Source organism: Scyliorhinus torazame, chromosome 26, assembly GCF_047496885.1.
Source record: "Scyliorhinus torazame isolate Kashiwa2021f chromosome 26, sScyTor2.1, whole genome shotgun sequence".
NCBI lineage: Eukaryota > Metazoa > Chordata > Chondrichthyes > Carcharhiniformes > Scyliorhinidae > Scyliorhinus > Scyliorhinus torazame.
In genome coordinates this window covers 38,435,411-38,452,954 of record NC_092732.1, presented here as the reverse complement: position 1 = coordinate 38,452,954, position 17,544 = coordinate 38,435,411, and the positions used below count along the sequence as shown (strand labels likewise).

Here is a 17,544-nt window from a genome sequence, read left to right as displayed (position 1 = left end):
GTACTGACCCTCTGACAATGCGGCACTCCCCCAGTACTGACCCTCCGACAGTGCGGCGCTCCCTCAGCACTGACTCTCTGACAGTGCGGCACTCCCTCAGTACTGAACCTCCCACTATGCGGCACTCCCCCGGTACTGACCGTCGGACAGTGCGGCACTCACTCAGTACTGACCCTCCCACAGTGCGGCACTCCCCCAGTACTGACCGTCAGACAGTACGGCACTCCTTCAGTACTGGCCGTCGGACAGTGCGGCGCTCCCTAAGTACTGACCCTTTGACAGTGCGGCGCTCCCTCAGTACTGACCTTCTGATAGTGCGGCGCTCACTCATTACTGACCCTCTGACAGTGCAGCGCTCCCTCAGTACTGACCCTCCCACAGTGCGGCACTCCCTCAGTGCTGACCCTCCCACAGTGCGGCACTCCCCCAGTACTGACCCTCCCACAGTGCGGCACTCCCTCAGTACTGACCCTCTGACAGTGCGGCGTTCCTTCAGGACTGACCCTCTGACAGTGCGGCACTCCCTCAGTACTGACCCTCTGACAGTGCGGCACTCCCTCAGTCGTGACCCTCTGACAGTGCGACACTCCCTCAGTGCTGACCCTCCGACAGTGCGGCGCTCCCTCAGTACTGACCCTCTGGCAGTGCGGCACTCCCTCAGTACTGACCCTCTGGCAGTGCGGCGCACCCTCAGTACTTACCCTCCCACAGTGCGGCACTCCCTCAGTACTGACCCTCCCACAGTGCGGCACTCCCCCAGAACTGACCCTCCCACAGTGCGGCACTCCCCCAGTACTGACCCTCCGACAGTGCGGCACTCCCTCAGTACTGACCCTCTGACAGTGCAGCGCTCCCTCAGTACTGACCCTCTGACAGTGTGGCGCTCACTCAGCACTGACCCTCTGACAGTGCGGCACTCCCCCAGCACTGACCCTCTGACAGTGCGGCGCTCCCTCAGTACTGACCCTCCTACAGTGCGGCGCTCCCTCAGTACTGCCCCTCCGACAGTGCAGCGCATCCTCAGTACTGACCCTCCGACAGTGCGGCACTCCCTCAGTGCTGACCCTCTGGCAGTGCGGCACTCCCTCAGTGCTGACCCTCTGACAGTGCGGCACTCCCTCAGTACAGACCCTCTCACAGTGTGGCACTCCCTCAGTACTGACCCTCTGACAGTGCGGCACTCCCTCAGTACTGACCCTCTGACAGTGCGGCACTCCCTCAGTACTGTCCCTCCCACAGTGCGGCACTCCCTCAGTACTGACCCTCTGACAGTGCGGCACTCCCTCAGTACTGACCCTCCCACAGTGCGGCACTCCCTCAGTACTGACCCTCCCACAGTGCGGCACTCCCTCAGTACTGACCCTCTGACAGTGCGGCACTCCCTCAGTACTGACCCTCTGACAGTGCGGCACTCCCTCAGTACTGACCCTCTGACAGTGCGGCACTCCCTCAGTGCTGACCCTCTGGCAGTGCGGCACTCCCTCAGTGCTGACCCTCTGGCAGTGCGGCACTCCCTCAGTGCTGACCCTCTGACAGTGCGGCACTCCCTCAGTACAGACCCTCTCACAGTGTGGCACTCCCTCAGTACTGACCCTCTGACAGTGCGGCACTCCCTCAGTACTGACCCTCTGACAGTGCGGCACTCCCTCAGTACTGACCCACTGACGGTGCGGCGCTCCCTCAGTACTGACCCTCTGACAGTGTGGCGCTCCCTCAGTACTGACCCTCTGACAGTGCGGCGCTCCCTCAGCACTGACCCTCCCACAGTGCAGCACTCCCTTAGTACCGACCCTCCCACAGTGTGGCATACCCTCAATGCTGTCCCCCCCACAGTGCAGCGCTCCGTCAGTACTGACCCTCTAACAGTGTGGCGCTCCCTCAGTACAGAGGATCCGACAGTGCGGCATTCCCTCAGTACTGACCCTCCCATTTTGCGGCACTCCCTCAGTACTGACCCTCTGACAATGCGACGGTCTCTAAGCACTGACCCTCTGACAGTGCAGCGCTCCCTCGGTACGGACCCTCCCACCGTGCGCCGTTCCCTCAGTACTGACCCTCCCACAGTGCAGCACACCCTTAGTACCGACACCCGGACAGTGCAGCACTCCCTCAGTACTGACCCTCCGACAGTGCGGCGCTCCCTCACTACTGACCCTCCCACAGTGCGGCACTCCCTCAGTAGTGACCATCCCACAGTGCGGTGCTCCCTCAGTACTGACCCTCCGACAGTGTGATACTCCCTCAGTACTGACCCTACGACAGTGCGGCGCTCCCTCAGTACTGACCCTAAGACAATGCGGAGCACCCTCAGTAGTGACCATCCCACAGTGCGGCACTGCCTTAGTGCTGACCCTCTGAAAGTGCGGCACTCCCTCAGTGCTGACCCTCTAACAGTGTGGCGCTCCCTCAGTACTGAGGATCCGACAGTGCCGCATTCCCTCAGTACTGACCCTCCCACATTGCGGCACTGCCTCAGTACTGACCCTCCCACAGTGCAGCACTGCCCCAGTACTGACCCTCTGACAGTGCGGCACTGCCTCAGTACTGACCCTCCCACAGTGCGGCACTGCCTCAGTACTGACCCTCTGACAGTGTGGCGCTCCCTCAGTACTGACCCTCCCACAATGCGCCGCTCCCTCAGTACTGACCATCCCATAGTGTGGCACTCCCTCAGTACTGACCCTCCGACAGTGCGGTGCTCCCTCAGTACTGACCCTCTGACCGTGCGGCGCTCCCTCAGTACTGACCCTCTGACAATGCGGCACTCCCCCAGTACTGACCCTCCGACAGTGCGGCGCTCCCTCAGTACTGACCCTCTGACAGTGCGGCACTCCCTCAGCACTGACTCTCTGACAGTGCGGCACTCCCTCAGTACTGAACCTCCCACTGTGCGGCACTCCCCCGGTACTGACCGTCGGACAGTGCGGCACTCACTCAGTACTGACCCTCCCACAGTGCGGCACTCCCCCAGTACTGACCGTCAGACAGTACGGCACTCCTTCAGTACTGGCCGTCGGACAGTGCGGCGCTCCCTAAGTACTGACCCTTTGACAGTGCGGCGCTCCCTCAGTACTGACCCTCTGACAGTGCGGCGCTCACTCATTACTGACCCTCTGACAGTGCAGCGCTCCCTCAGTACTGACCCTCCCACAGTGCGGCACTCCCTCAGTGCTGACCCTCCCACAGTGCGGCACTCCCCCAGTACTGACCCTCCCACAGTGCGGCACTCCCTCAGTACTGACCCTCTGACAGTGTGATACTCCCTCAGTACTGACCCTACGACAGTGCGGCGCTCCCTCAGTACTGACCCTAAGACAATGCGGAGCACCCTCAGTAGTGACCATCCCACAGTGCGGCACTGCCTTAGTGCTGACCCTCTGACAGTGCGGCACTCCCTCAGTGCTGACCCTCTAACAGTGTGGCGCTCCCTCAGTACTGAGGATCCGACAGTGCCGCATTCCCTCAGTACTGACCCTCCCACATTGCGGCACTGCCTCAGTACTGACCCTCCCACAGTGCAGCACTGCCCCAGTACTGACCCTCTGACAGTGCGGCACTGCCTCAGTACTGACCCTCCCACAGTGCGGCACTGCCTCAGTACTGACCCTCTGACAGTGTGGCGCTCCCTCAGTACTGACCCTCCCACAATGCGCCGCTCCCTCAGTACTGACCATCCCATAGTGTGGCACTCCCTCAGTACTGACCCTCCGACAGTGCGGTGCTCCCTCAGTACTGACCCTCTGACAATGCGGCACTCCCCCAGTACTGACCCTCCGACAGTGCGGCGCTCCCTCAGCACTGACTCTCTGACAGTGCGGCACTCACTCAGTACTGACCCTCCCACAGTGCGGCACTCCCCCAGTACTGACCGTCAGACAGTACGGCACTCCTTCAGTACTGGCCGTCGGACAGTGCGGCGCTCCCTAAGCACTGACCCTTTGACAGTGCGGCGCTCCCTCAGTACTGACCTTCTGATAGTGCGGCGCTCACTCATTACTGACCCTCTGACAGTGCAGCGCTCCCTCAGTACTGACCCTCCCACAGTGCGGCACTCCCTCAGTGCTGACCCTCCCACAGTGCGGCACTCCCCCAGTACTGACCCTCCCACAGTGCGGCACTCCCTCAGTACTGACCCTCTGACAGTGCGGCGTTCCTTCAGGACTGACCCTCTGACAGTGCGGCACTCCCTCAGTACTGACCCTCTGACAGTGCGACACTCCCTCAGTGCTGACCCTCCGACAGTGCGGCGCTCCCTCAGTACTGACCCTCTGGCAGTGCGGCACTCCCTTAGTACTGACCCTCTGGCAGTGCGGCGCACCCTCAGTACTGACCCTCCCACAGTGCGGCACTCCCTCAGTACTGACCCTCCCACAGTGCGGCACTCCCCCAGAACTGACCCTCCCACAGTGCGGCACTCCCCCAGTACTGACCCTCCGACAGTGCGGCACTCCCTCAGTACTGACCCTCTGACAGTGCAGCGCTCCCTCAGTACTGACCCTCTGACAGTGTGGCGCTCACTCAGCACTGACCCTCTGACAGTGCGGCACTCCCCCAGCACTGACCCTCTGACAGTGCGGCGCTCCCTCAGTACTGACCCTCCTACAGTGCGGCGCTCCCTCAGTACTGCCCCTCCGACAGTGCAGCGCATCCTCAGTACTGACCCTCCGACAGTGCGGCACTCCCTCAGTACTGACCCTCCCACAGTGCGGCACTCCCCCAGTACTGACCCTCCGACAGTGCGGCGCTCCCTCAGTACTGACCCTCTGACAGTGCAGCCCTCCCTCAGTACTGACCCTCTGACAGTGCAACATTCCCTCAGTACTGACCCTCCCACGGTGCAGCACTCCCCCAGTACTGACCCTCCGACAGTGCGGCACTCCCTCAGTACTGACCCTCCGACAATGCGGCACTCCCCCAGTACTGACCCTCCCACAGTGCGGCACTCCCTCAGTACTGACCCTCTGACAGTGTGATACTCCCTCAGTACTGACCCTACGACAGTGCGGCGCTCCCTCAGTACTGACCCTAAGACAATGCGGAGCACCCTCAGTAGTGACCATCCCACAGTGCGGCACTGCCTTAGTGCTGACCCTCTGACAGTGCGGCACTCCCTCAGTGCTGACCCTCTAACAGTGTGGCGCTCCCTCAGTACTGAGGATCCGACAGTGCCGCATTCCCTCAGTACTGACCCTCCCACATTGCGGCACTGCCTCAGTACTGACCCTCCCACAGTGCAGCACTGCCCCAGTACTGACCCTCTGACAGTGCGGCACTGCCTCAGTACTGACCCTCCCACAGTGCGGCACTGCCTCAGTACTGACCCTCTGACAGTGTGGCGCTCCCTCAGTACTGACCCTCCCACAATGCGCCGCTCCCTCAGTACTGACCATCCCATAGTGTGGCACTCCCTCAGTACTGACCCTCCGACAGTGCGGTGCTCCCTCAGTACTGACCCTCTGACAGTGCGGCGCTCCCTCAGTACTGACCCTCTGACAATGCGGCACTCCCCCAGTACTGACCCTCCGACAGTGCGGCGCTCCCTCAGCACTGACTCTCTGACAGTGCGGCACTCCCTCAGTACTGAACCTCCCACTATGCGGCACTCCCCCGGTACTGACCGTCGGACAGTGCGGCACTCACTCAGTACTGACCCTCCCACAGTGCGGCACTCCCCCAGTACTGACCGTCAGACAGTACGGCACTCCTTCAGTACTGGCCGTCGGACAGTGCGGCGCTCCCTAAGTACTGACCCTTTGACAGTGCGGCGCTCCCTCAGTACTGACCTTCTGATAGTGCGGCGCTCACTCATTACTGACCCTCTGACAGTGCAGCGCTCCCTCAGTACTGACCCTCCCACAGTGCGGCACTCCCTCAGTGCTGACCCTCCCACAGTGCGGCACTCCCCCAGTACTGACCCTCCCACAGTGCGGCACTCCCTCAGTACTGACCCTCTGACAGTGCGGCGTTCCTTCAGGACTGACCCTCTGACAGTGCGGCACTCCCTCAGTACTGACCCTCTGACAGTGCGGCACTCCCTCAGTCGTGACCCTCTGACAGTGCGACACTCCCTCAGTGCTGACCCTCCGACAGTGCGGCGCTCCCTCAGTACTGACCCTCTGGCAGTGCGGCACTCCCTCAGTACTGACCCTCTGGCAGTGCGGCGCACCCTCAGTACTTACCCTCCCACAGTGCGGCACTCCCTCAGTACTGACCCTCCCACAGTGCGGCACTCCCCCAGAACTGACCCTCCCACAGTGCGGCACTCCCCCAGTACTGACCCTCCGACAGTGCGGCACTCCCTCAGTACTGACCCTCTGACAGTGCAGCGCTCCCTCAGTACTGACCCTCTGACAGTGTGGCGCTCACTCAGCACTGACCCTCTGACAGTGCGGCACTCCCCCAGCACTGACCCTCTGACAGTGCGGCGCTCCCTCAGTACTGACCCTCCTACAGTGCGGCGCTCCCTCAGTACTGCCCCTCCGACAGTGCAGCGCATCCTCAGTACTGACCCTCCGACAGTGCGGCACTCCCTCAGTACTGACCCTCCCACAGTGCGGCACTCCCCCAGTACTGACCCTCCGACAGTGCGGCGCTCCCTCAGTACTGACCCTCTGACAGTGCAGCCCTCCCTCAGTACTGACCCTCTGACAGTGCAGCCCTCCCTCAGTACTGACCCTCTGACAGTGCAACATTCCCTCAGTACTGACCCTCCCACGGTGCAGCACTGCCCCAGTACTGACCCTCCGACAGTGCGGCACTCCCTCAGTACTGACCCTCCGACAATGCGGCACTCCCTCAGTACTGACCCTCTGACAGTGCGGCGCACCCTCAGTATTGACCCTCCCACAGTGCAGAGCTCCCTCAGTACTGACCCTCTGACAGTGCGGCGCTCCCTCAGTACTGACCCTCCCACAGTGCAGCACTCCCTCAGTACTGACCCTCTGACAGTGCGGCGCTCCCTCAGTACTGACCCTCCCACAGTGCGGCACTGCCTCAGTACTGACCCTCCGACAGTGTGGCGCTCCCTCAGTACTGACCCTCGGACAGTGCGGCACTCCCTCAGTACTGACCCTCCCACAGTGCGGCACTCCCTCAGCACTGACATACCGACTCTGAAAAGGAGGGCGTCTGGTTCGGGGTAGGACGTGGCAACCTCTGGAGGAGCCGGGGCAGGTTCATAATCCGAGAACCTGTACAGTGCACAAGGAGTCTGCACTGACCCTGCGAAAGAGCACCACACACGTGCCCCCCCGCCCGCCCTGTCACTGCAACCCCACCCAGTAGTTGGATGCCAAGGGGCAATTTAGCGCGGCCAATCCACGTAACAAGCACGCCTTTGGTGACTGCGGGAGGAAGCCCACGGGGGAGAAACGTGCAGACTCCGCACAGACAGTGACCCAAGCCGGGAATCGAACCCGGGGCCCTGGCGCTGTGAAGCAGCAGTGCTAACCGCCGTGCCACCGTGCTGCCCCAAGTGGGGCAGCGTCTGACCATCGCGAGCAGCAGGACATTAAGCCGCCCTCTGCCACTCCATTGTCCTGCGACTGGCTGTGGGGGAGGGAGCTATAGCGTTTCGAAGCTGTCTCCCAGCGACTCCTCGCTCATTCTCTCTCTCTCTCTCTGTTCTCAGGCCTCTGGCACCTCTGTTCGACAACCCGAAACTGGACAAAGAGCTGCGCGCCATGATTCGGGAGAAGTTTCCGGAATTCTGTAGCTCCCCCTCTCCGCCCGTGGAAGGTAATTGACCATCTTTCAGGGGAAACCCCAAACAAACGCCTTTGCTACTTTCGCGACATCCTCGGCCGTGGGACGTGGCGGGCTGCTCCTCAGCGCAGGTGGTCATTTGGAAACTGGACATTGTTAAAGTGCTTTGTTCTTTGTTTCAGCGGCATCTTGACAATTAGGACGGGAATAGAGGGATACGGACCCCGGAAGTGTAGAAGATTGTAGTTTAGTCGGGCAGCATGGTCGGCACGGGCTTGGAGGGCCGAAGGGCCTGTTCCTGTGCTGTACATTTCTTTGTTCTTTGTTGCTCAGGCCTATTTTTACACAGCTGCCTCCCACAGACGGCACTCACCCAGATTATCCATTGAAGTCATGTTGGTTGACGGAAAGATTTTGGCCGCAGACCACCAGCGAGAACTGACCACCCCTTCTTCAGAGAACAGATGGGCCTTCCTTTTAATGACACCTCCGACAGTGCGGCGGTCCCTCAGTACTGACCCTCCGACAGTGCGGCACTCCCTCAGTACTGACCCTCCGACAGTGCGGCACTCCCTCAGTACTGACCCTCCGACAGTGCGGCGCTCCCTCAGCACTGACCCTCCGACAGTGCGGCACTCCCTCAGCACTGACCCTCCGACAGTGCGGCGCGCCCTCAGCACTGACCCTCCGACAGTGCGGCGCTCCCTCAGCACTGACCCTCCCACAGTGTGGCACTCCCTCAGCACTGACCCTCCGACAGTGCGGCGCTCCCTCAGCACTGACCCTCCGACAGTGCGGCGCGCCCTCAGCACTGACCCTCACACAGTGTGGCGCTCCCTCAGCACTGACCCTCCGACAGTGCGGCGCGCCCTCAGCACTGACCCTCACACAGTGTGGCGCTCCCTCCATTACCACTCTGGGGCTGTCAGATGGAATTTATGCCCCGTTCCGGAGTGGAATTTGAACCAGTCATCTCCTGACCCTGAGGTGAGGGAGCTGCCCACTGCACCTTGACCGTCACAGCTATGCCTCGCCTCAATTCAGTCCTTGCTGGTGAGGGGCAGTAGGTAACTAGTTGGCTACCATATTCTCTGCACCACCGCACACCTTCCACTGGCTGCGCAACCCTCTGGGGTGCCCGGAGTCCCTGACAGCCCCTATCGGAATGTAAATACGCCTTCCTAATGACAACATATTGCAAGTAGAGGACGACTGAGGGCAGGCGACGGAGATGCTTTATCTCACCGTACAGCTGTGCGAGAGATTTAATTGTTGATTTTGCGTCTAATAGCCGGCCGCATAATGGAGAGCACCGATGTGACGGTGATGTTTCATTGCGGCTGTTGGTATCCTGGGAGATGCACCAGCCCTGGCAGACACTCCTTCCCGACTGCCGAACCTCGTCGTTCTCTGCCTCGCTTGACATTTCAAATTGAAATGTTTTGTTTCTCCTCCTCCCGCCCCTTTGGGGCCCGTCGCTGAGCTCTGGTGCCCAGTCCGAGCAGGAATGCGAGCTGATGGGGTGTTTTAAAAAAATCAATCATGTGCATTTCTCGTGTGGAGACTGGGGGGGGGGGAAGAATCAACAATGAAACGTTCAGAGTTGGTGGTCGGGAGGTGGGGGGGGGGGGGGTTCGCGTTCCTCCCAGGCACTTGGCCACTGGGAGCCAAACGGTACATTAGGGTCCCGGAGCGGAGCCCGACAGTGGCTGGGGGGGGGGATACAGGACAGAAACCCCAATGTTTTATTTTAATTCTGTAAGGCGGTAAGGAAAACCTGGGCAGCGCAGTGGGGTTAGCACTGCGTTATTACTTTTTTGTTTGTATAAATTTAGAGTGTTCAATTCATTTTTCCCAATGAAGGGGCAATTTAGCGCGGCCAATCCACCTCACCCCGCACATCTTTGGTTGTGGGGGGCGAAACCCACGCAGACACGGGGGAGAATGCGCAAACTCCACACAGACAGTGACCCAGAGCCGGGATCGAACCCGGGACCTCGGCGCCGTGAGGCCGCAGTGCTAACCCACTGCGCCGCCGTGCTGCCCTACAGACCTGATTACTAACGCAGTATCGCACCAGAAAATAGCTCCCGATTACCCCATAAACAATGCGAATCAATAGTGACGCAATAACCCTTAACTGCTAGCTTTATTCCCACTCAACCAGCAGAACCATCTCCGCTCTCAATCCACTTTTAAATACGCTTAGCAGACCCGGGTATACTTGCTTAAGAGATGTTCTTTGAGACTGTTTTAAGAGATGGGCCTCAATCCAGTCGGCACCTTCAACTGAAGTCGTCAGACACTTGTATTGATGGTTTGACCTCTCGGGTCAAGTGCAAACTCTCCTGTCGCGTCTCGACTCGCTGTGTAAGGGGTAAACCTTTTCGGACTGAGTCGAGGAGGATATGGTGGGGAGGCAGAATCAGGCTATTGAACTGGATGATCAGCCATGCCAATGAATGGCGGAGCAGGCTCGAAGGGCCGAATGGCCTCCCCCTGTTGAGTACCCAATTCATTTTTTCCAATGAAGGGGCAATTTAGCGCGGCCAATCCACCTCGCCCTGCGCATCATTTTGGGTTGTGGGGGCGAAGCCCACGCAAGCACGGGGAGAACGTGCAAACTCCACAGGGACAGTGACCCAGAGCCGGGATCGAACCTGGGACCTCGGCGCCGCGAGGCAGCAGTGCTAACTACTGCGCCAACGCACTGCTCCCTCCTGCTTCTATTTTCCGTGTATGTTTCTATGTAAACTGCGGATCGTGTTCACGGGCAGGTCTGCTTTTAGTGTGTCATACATAGTTTTACATAGAATTCACAGTGCTGAAGGAGGCCATTCAGCCCATCGAGTCTGCACCGGCTCTTGGAAAGAGCACCCTACCCAAGCCCACACCACCCTATTCCCATAACCCAGTAACCCCACTCAACCAACACTTAGGGCCCCGGTCACATCTTCGAACTTAACTGCAGTGACAGCGGATGCTCGAATTCACCCCCGTCTAAACCTCAACTCGGCTGCTTTTCTGCAGAAGGTCTGTAGCTCCTGCCGTTAATTACGTCACCGCTCCGAGCTGAAACATCTAATTAACTCCACGGGGAACCCCCTCTTAATCCAAACAAAAATCCATTAGCCCAAGTTTTTATGATGCTTTAATTGCACCTCTGGCATCCAAAAACATCGTTGCCTTTCAAACCAGGATTCTTTAAAGATGCCACTGCAGCAGTCTTAACACACATGTGCTAACCCAGGCTGTTAACCCTTTACTGCACCAACGGCATATTGTACAATATGTCTGAAATCTCCACATTCCCCACAGGTGGCGCCAGTGAGAAGATTCCCCATCTCCCTTTTCCTGTCCTCGCCTGTGGGCGCTAGAATCTGCTGAGTTAATTCTTGACTAAACGAGTTTGCCACCACCGTCACAGACCTCATCGGCAAGCGTGTGGAAGGCCGCGTGCCAAAGAAGGTCGTGTGTACGTTCCCCAACCGGAAACCGTGGCTTAATCGGGAGATTGACTCCCTACTGAAGGCCGGGTCTGAGGCGTTCACGACGGGCGGCCCTGGCCGCCACAGGAAATCCAGGTACGGCCCCCGCTAAGCCATGCGAGTTGCCAAGAGAGAATACCAGACTCAGCGAGAGTCACCCACTACCGTCGCGGACTCTCGTCGCTTGTGGCAAGGCTTAAACCACGTACCGAGTAGAATGTCTGGCAGCAGCATGGTGGCACAGTGGTTAGCACTGGCTTCACAGCGCCTGGGTCCCAGGTTCGATTCCCAGCTGGGCCACTGCGCGGAGTCTGCACCTTCTCCCCCGCGTCTGCATGCATTTCCTCCGGTTTCCTCCCACAGTCCAAAGATGTGCGGGTTAGGTGGATTGGCCGTGATAAATTGCCCATAGTGTTCAAAAAAGTTTAGATGGGTTACGGGTGGAAGTGAGGGCTTAAGTGGGTCGGTGCAGACTCGATGGGCCGAATGGCTTCCTTCTGCACTGTATGTTCTAAGTAACTAACTAGCGCACCCCTCCCCCGATGGACTGAATGCATTCTGCGCTCGGTTCGAGCAGGAAACCAAACGATCCGCTGTCGAGTGCCCCAGCAGCCCCGGGGACACCCACACCCACCGTCGCAGCTTCCGAAGTCAGATCGGCCTTCCTGAAAGGATGCACCCTCATCCCCGTGTCTGAGGGGGGGGGGGGGATGATTGCAGAGCCAGTGAACAACAGCTGACACGAGAGAAAAGGCTGCCGACTGAGCAAGCGGGTCAGGACCTCGGGGGCAAAGGAACAGTTGGTGTTTGGGCCGAAGTCAAGTGGGAGGGGGTTAATGTGGGGCACAGCAGCGAGGATAGAACTGCTGGGCCGAGCGGCCTTATTTCTGTGCGGCAAAACTACGCGGACTGTATTCTGGGAATCTGAAAGACGAACAGAAAATTGTGGAAGTATGCAGAAGGAAAATGGTCACTAAACGAAGGGCAACACAGTGGTTAGCACCGCTGCCTCAGCGCCAGGGACCCGGGTTCAGTTCCGGCCTCGGGTCACTGTCCGTGCGGAGTCTGCACGCTCTCCCCCGTGTCTGCGTGGGTTTCCTCCGGGTGCTCCGGTTTCCTCCCACAGTCCAAAGATGTGGGTTAGGTGGATTGGCCGCGATAAATTGCCCTTAGTGTCCAACGGTTGGGTGTGTTCCGGGGGTTAGGGCGGGGGCGTTGGGAGGGTCTCTTCCTGCACTGTAGGGATTCTATGATGGGCTGGGTGTAGCTCTGGCTAGTCACCCTTTATGTCCCTCAGTCTGCCTGCTGCCAGGCTATATTTTACAGAGGAGGACACGGAATCTATTTGTTCTCTTTTTTAAAAAAAAAAGCTCGGGGGGGGGTCGGGAGAAAACGCTGGGAATGCTCGGGGGGGGGGGGGGGGGGGGGGGGGGGGGTCGGGAGAAAACGCTGGGAATGCTCGGGGGGGTCGGGAGAAAACGCTGGGAATGCTTGGGGGGGGTCGGGAGAAAACGCTGGGAATGCTCGGGGGGGTCGGGAGAAAACGCTGGGAATGCTCGGGGGGGTCGGGAGAAAACGCTGGGAATGCTCGGGGGGGTCGGGCGGCTTCTGCTGCTGAGGCGTCATCAAAGGTCAGCCCTCGTTTCTCACTCACTCGCTTGCTCCCTCTCGCGCGCCCCCCTCGCCCTCTCTCGCGCCCCCTCGCCCACTCTCGCGCCCCCTCGCCCTCTCTCGCGCCCCCTCGCCCTCTCTCGCGCCCCCTCGCCCTCTCTCTCGCGCCCCCTCGCCCTCTCTCTCGCGTCCCCTCGCCCTCTCTCTCGCGTCCCCTCGCCCTCTCTCGCGCCCCCCCTCGCCCCTCTCTCTCGCGCCCCCTCGCCCTCTCTCGCGCCCCCTCGCCCTCTCTCGCGCCCCCTCGCCCCCTCTCGCGCCCCCTCGCCCCCTCTCGCCCCCCTCTCGCGCCCCCTCGCCCTCTCTCGCGCCCCCTCGCCCTCTCTCGCGCCCCCTCGCCCTCTCTCGCGCCCCCCTCGCCCTCTCTCGCGCCCCCTCGCCCTCTCTCGCGCCCCCTCGCCCTCTCTCGCGCCCCCTCGCCCTCTCTCGCGCCCCCTCGCCCTCTCTCGCGCCCCCTCGCCCTCTCTCGCGCCCCCTCGCCCTCTCTCGCGCCCCCTCGCCCTCTCTCGCGCCCGCTCTCTCGCCCTCTCTCTCGCGCCCCCTCGCCCTCTCTCGCGCCCCCTCGCCCTCTCTCGCGCCCCCTCGCCCTCTCTTCGCGCCCCCTCGCCCTCGTCTCGCGCCCCCCTCGCCCTCTCTCGCGCCCCCTCGCCCTCTCTCGCGCCCCCTCGCCCCTCTCTCGCGCGCCCCCTCGCCCCCTCTCTCGCGCCCCCTCGCCCCTCTCGCGCCCCTCGCCCTCTCTCGCGCCCCCTCGCCCTCTCTCGCGCCCCCTCGCCCTCTCTCGCGCCCCCTCGCCCTCTCTCGCGCCCCTCGCCCTCTCTCGCGCCCCCTCGCCCTCTCTCGCGCCCCCCTCGCCCTCTCTCGCGCCCCCTCGCCCTCTCTCGCGCCCCCTCGCCCTCTCTCGCGCCCCCTCGCCCTCTCTCGCGCCCCCTCGCCCTCTCTCGCGCCCCCTCGCCCTCTCTCGCGCCCCCTCGCCCTCTCTCGCGCCCCCTCGCCCTCTCTCGCGCCCCCTCGCCCTCTCTCGCGCCCCCTCGCCCTCTCTCGCGCCCCCTCGCCCTCTCTCGCGCCCCCTCGCCCTCTCTCGCGCCCCCCTCGCCCTCTCTCGCGCCCCCTCGCCCTCTCTCGCGCCCCCTCGCCCTCTCTCGCGCCCCCTCGCCCTCTCTCGCGCCCCCTCGCCCTCTCTCGCGCCCCCTCGCCCTCTCTCGCGCCCCCTCGCCCTCTCTCGCGCCCCCTCGCCCTCTCTCGCGCCCCCCTCGCCCTCTCTCTCGCGCCCCCTCGCCCTCTCTCGCGCCCCCTCGCCCTCTCTCGCGCCCCCTCGCCCTCTCTCGCGCCCCCTCGCCCTCTCTCGCGCCCCCTCGCCCTCTCTCGCGCCCCCTCGCCCTCTCTCGCGCCCCCCTCGCCCTCTCTCGCGCCCCCTCGCCCTCTCTCGCGCCCCCTCGCCCTCTCTCGCGCCCCCTCGCCCTCTCTCGCGCCCCCCTCGCCCTCTCTCTCGCGCCCCCTCGCCCTCTCTCGCGCCCCCTCGCCCTCTCTCGCGCCCCCTCGCCCTCTCTCGCGCCCCCTCGCCCTCTCTCGCGCCCCCTCGCCCTCTCTCGCGCCCCCTCGCCCTCTCTCGCGCCCCCTCGCCCTCTCTCGCGCCCCCTCGCCCTCTCTCGCGCCCCCTCGCCCTCTCTCGCGCCCCCTCGCCCTCTCTCGCGCCCCCCTCGCCCTCTCTCGCGCCCCCTCGCCCTCTCTCGCGCCCCCGCCTCTCGCCCTCTCGCTCTCGCGCCCCCTCGCCCTCTCTCGCGCCCCCTCGCCCTCTCTCGCGCCCCCTCGCCCTCTCTCGCGCCCCCTCGCCCTCTCTCGCGCCCCCTCGCCCTCTCTCGCGCCCCCTCGCCCTCTCTCGCGCCCCCTCGCCCTCTCTCGCGCCCCCTCGCCCTCTCTCGCGCCCCCCCCTCGCCCTCTCTCGCGCCCCCTCGCCCTCTCTCGCGCCCCCTCGCCCTCTCTCGCGCCCCCTCGCCCTCTCTCGCGCCCCCTCGCCCTCTCTCGCGCCCCCTCGCCCTCTCTCGCGCCCCCTCGCCCTCTCTCGCGCCCCCTCGCCCTCTCTCGCGCCCCCTCGCCCTCTCTCGCGCCCCCTCGCCCTCTCTCGCGCCCCCTCGCCCTCTCTCGCGCCCCCTCGCCCTCTCTCGCGCCCCCTCGCCCTCTCTCGCGCCCCCTCGCCCTCTCTCGCGCCCCCTCGCCCTCTCTCGCGCCCCCTCGCCCTCTCTCGCGCCCCCTCGCCCTCTCTCGCGCCCCCTCGCCCTCTCTCGCGCCCCCTCGCCCTCTCTCGCGCCCCCTCGCCCTCTCTCGCGCCCCCTCGCCCTCTCTCGCGCCCCCTCGCCCTCTCTCGCGCCCCCTCGCCCTCTCTCGGCGCCCCCTCGCCCTCTCTCGCGCCCCCTCGCCCTCTCTCGCGCCCCCTCGCCCTCTCTCGCGCCCCCCCTCGCCCTCTCTCTCGCGCCCCCTCGCCCTCTCTCGCGCCCCCTCGCCCTCTCTCGCGCCCCCTCGCCCTCTCTCGCGCCCCCCTCGCCCTCTCTCGCGCCCCCTCGCCCTCTCTCGCGCCCCCTCGCCCTCTCTCGCGCCCCCTCGCCCTCTCTCGCGCCCCCTCGCCCTCTCTCGCGCCCCCTCGCCCTCTCTCGCGCCCCCTCGCCCTCTCTCTCGCGCCCCCTCGCCCTCTCTCGCGCCCCCTCGGCCCTCTCTCTCGCGCCCCCTCGCCCTCTCTCGCGCCCCCTCGCCCTCTCTCGCGCCCCCTCGCCCTCTCTCGCGCCCCCTCGCCCTCTCTCGCGCCCCCTCGCCCTCTCTCGCGCCCCCTCGCCCTCTCTCGCGCCCCCTCGCCCTCTCTCGCGCCCCCTCGCCCTCTCTCGCGCCCCCTCGCCCTCTCTCGCGCCCCCCTCGCCCTCTCTCGCGCCCCCTCGCCCTCTCTCGCGCCCCCTCGCCCTCTCTCGCGCCCCCTCGCCCTCTCTCGCGCCCCCTCGCCCTCTCTCGCGCCCCCTCGCCCTCTCTCGCGCCCCCTCGCCCTCTCTCGCGCCCCCTCGCCCTCTCTCGCGCCCCCTCGCCCTCTCTCGCGCCCCCTCGCCCTCTCTCGCGCCCCCTCCGCCCTCTCTCGCGCCCCCCTCGCCCTCTCTCGCGCCCCCTCGCCCTCTCTCGCGCCCCCTCGCCCTCTCTCGCGCCCCCTCGCCCTCTCTCGCGCCCCCTCGCCCTCTCTCGCGCCCCCTCGCCCTCTCTCTCGCGCCCCTCCTCGCCCTCTCTCGCGCCCCCTCGCCCTCTCTCGCGCCCCCTCGCCCTCTCTCGCGCCCCCTCGCCCTCTCTCGCGCCCCCTCGCCCTCTCTCGCGCCCCCTCGCCCTCTCTCGCGCCCCCTCGCCCTCTCTCGCGCCCCCTCGCCTCTCTCGCGCCCCCTCGCCCTCTCTCGCGCCCCCTCGCCCTCTCTCGCGCCCCCTCGCCCTCTCTCGCGCCCCCTCGCCCTCTCTCGCGCCCCCTCGCCCTCTCTCGCGCCCCCTCGCCCTCTCTCGCGCCCCCTCGCCCCTCTCGCGCCCCCTCGCCCTCTCTCGCGCCCCCTCGCCCTCTCTCGCGCCCCCTCGCCCTCTCTCGCGCCCCCCTCGCCCTCTCTCGCGCCCCCTCGCCCTCTCTCGCGCCCCCTCGCCCTCTCTCGCGCCCCCTCGCCCTCTCTCGCGCCCCCTCGCCCTCTCTCGCGCCCCCTCGCCCTCTCTCGCGCCCCCTCGCCCTCTCTCGCGCCCCCTCGCCCTCTCTCGCGCCCCCTCGCCCTCTCTCGCGCCCCCTCGCCCTCTCTCGCGCCCCCTCGCCCTCTCTCGCGCCCCCTCGCCCTCTCTCGCGCCCCCTCGCCCTCTCTCGCGCCCCCTCGCCCTCTCTCGCGCCCCCTCCCCCTCTCGCCCTCTCTCGCGCCCCCTCGCCCTCTCTCGCGCCCCCTCGCCCCTCTCTCGCGCCCCCTCGCCCTCTCTCGCGCCCCCCTCGCCCTCTCTCGCGCCCCCCTCGCCCTCTCTCGCGCCCCCTCGCCCTCTCTCGCGCCCCCTCGCCCTCTCTCGCGCCCCCTCGCCCTCTCTCGCGCCCCTCGCCCTCTCTCGCGCCCCCTCGCCCTCTCTCGCGCCCCCTCGCCCTCCTCGCCCTCTCTCTCGCGCCCCCTCGCCCTCTCTCGCGCCCCCTCGCCCTCTCTCGCGCCCCCTCGCCCTCTCTCGCGCCCCCTCGCCCTCTCTCGCGCCCCCTCGCCCTCTCTCGCGCCCCCTCGCCCTCTCTCGCGCCCCCTCGCCCTCTCTCGCGCCCCCTCGCCCTCTCTCGCGCCCCCTCGCCCTCTCTCGCGCCCCCTCGCCCCTCTCTCGCGCCCCCCTCGCCCCTCTCGCCTCGCGCCCCTCGCCCCCTCTCTCGCGCGCCCCTCGCCCCCTCTCTCGCGCGCCCCCTCGCCCCCTCTCTCGCGCGCCCCCTCGCCCCCTCTCTCGCGCGCGCCCCCTCGCCACTCTCTCTCGCGCGCCCCCTCCCACTCTCTCTCGCGCGCCCCCTCCCACTCTCCCTCCATGCTTAATTGATCCATCGTCCTCTCTCCAGCGGTTGAGCCCAGAAGTCCGCGGCACCGTGCCGCTGCAGGAGGTTTGACCTGAGGCCCAGCGCTCGCAGCTCCTGCGGACCGCTGGTTCCAGCCCGTTGGTAAATGTGTGCGTTTTAAAA

At 64.8% G+C, this 17,544-nt stretch overlaps 1 protein-coding gene across 1 annotated transcript in view; it reads right to left on the bottom strand.

The window, feature by feature from the left end:
* Positions 1-12,092: 12,092 nt before the first annotated feature.
* LOC140402881 (double-stranded RNA-specific adenosine deaminase-like) overlaps positions 12,093-17,544 on the bottom strand; it is a 47,867-nt gene continuing 42,415 nt past the window's right edge. The window contains exon 7 of the mRNA XM_072490508.1: positions 12,093-12,116. Within this exon, the coding sequence (XP_072346609.1) occupies positions 12,093-12,116 (24 nt within the window). The remainder of the gene's footprint in view (positions 12,117-17,544) is intronic.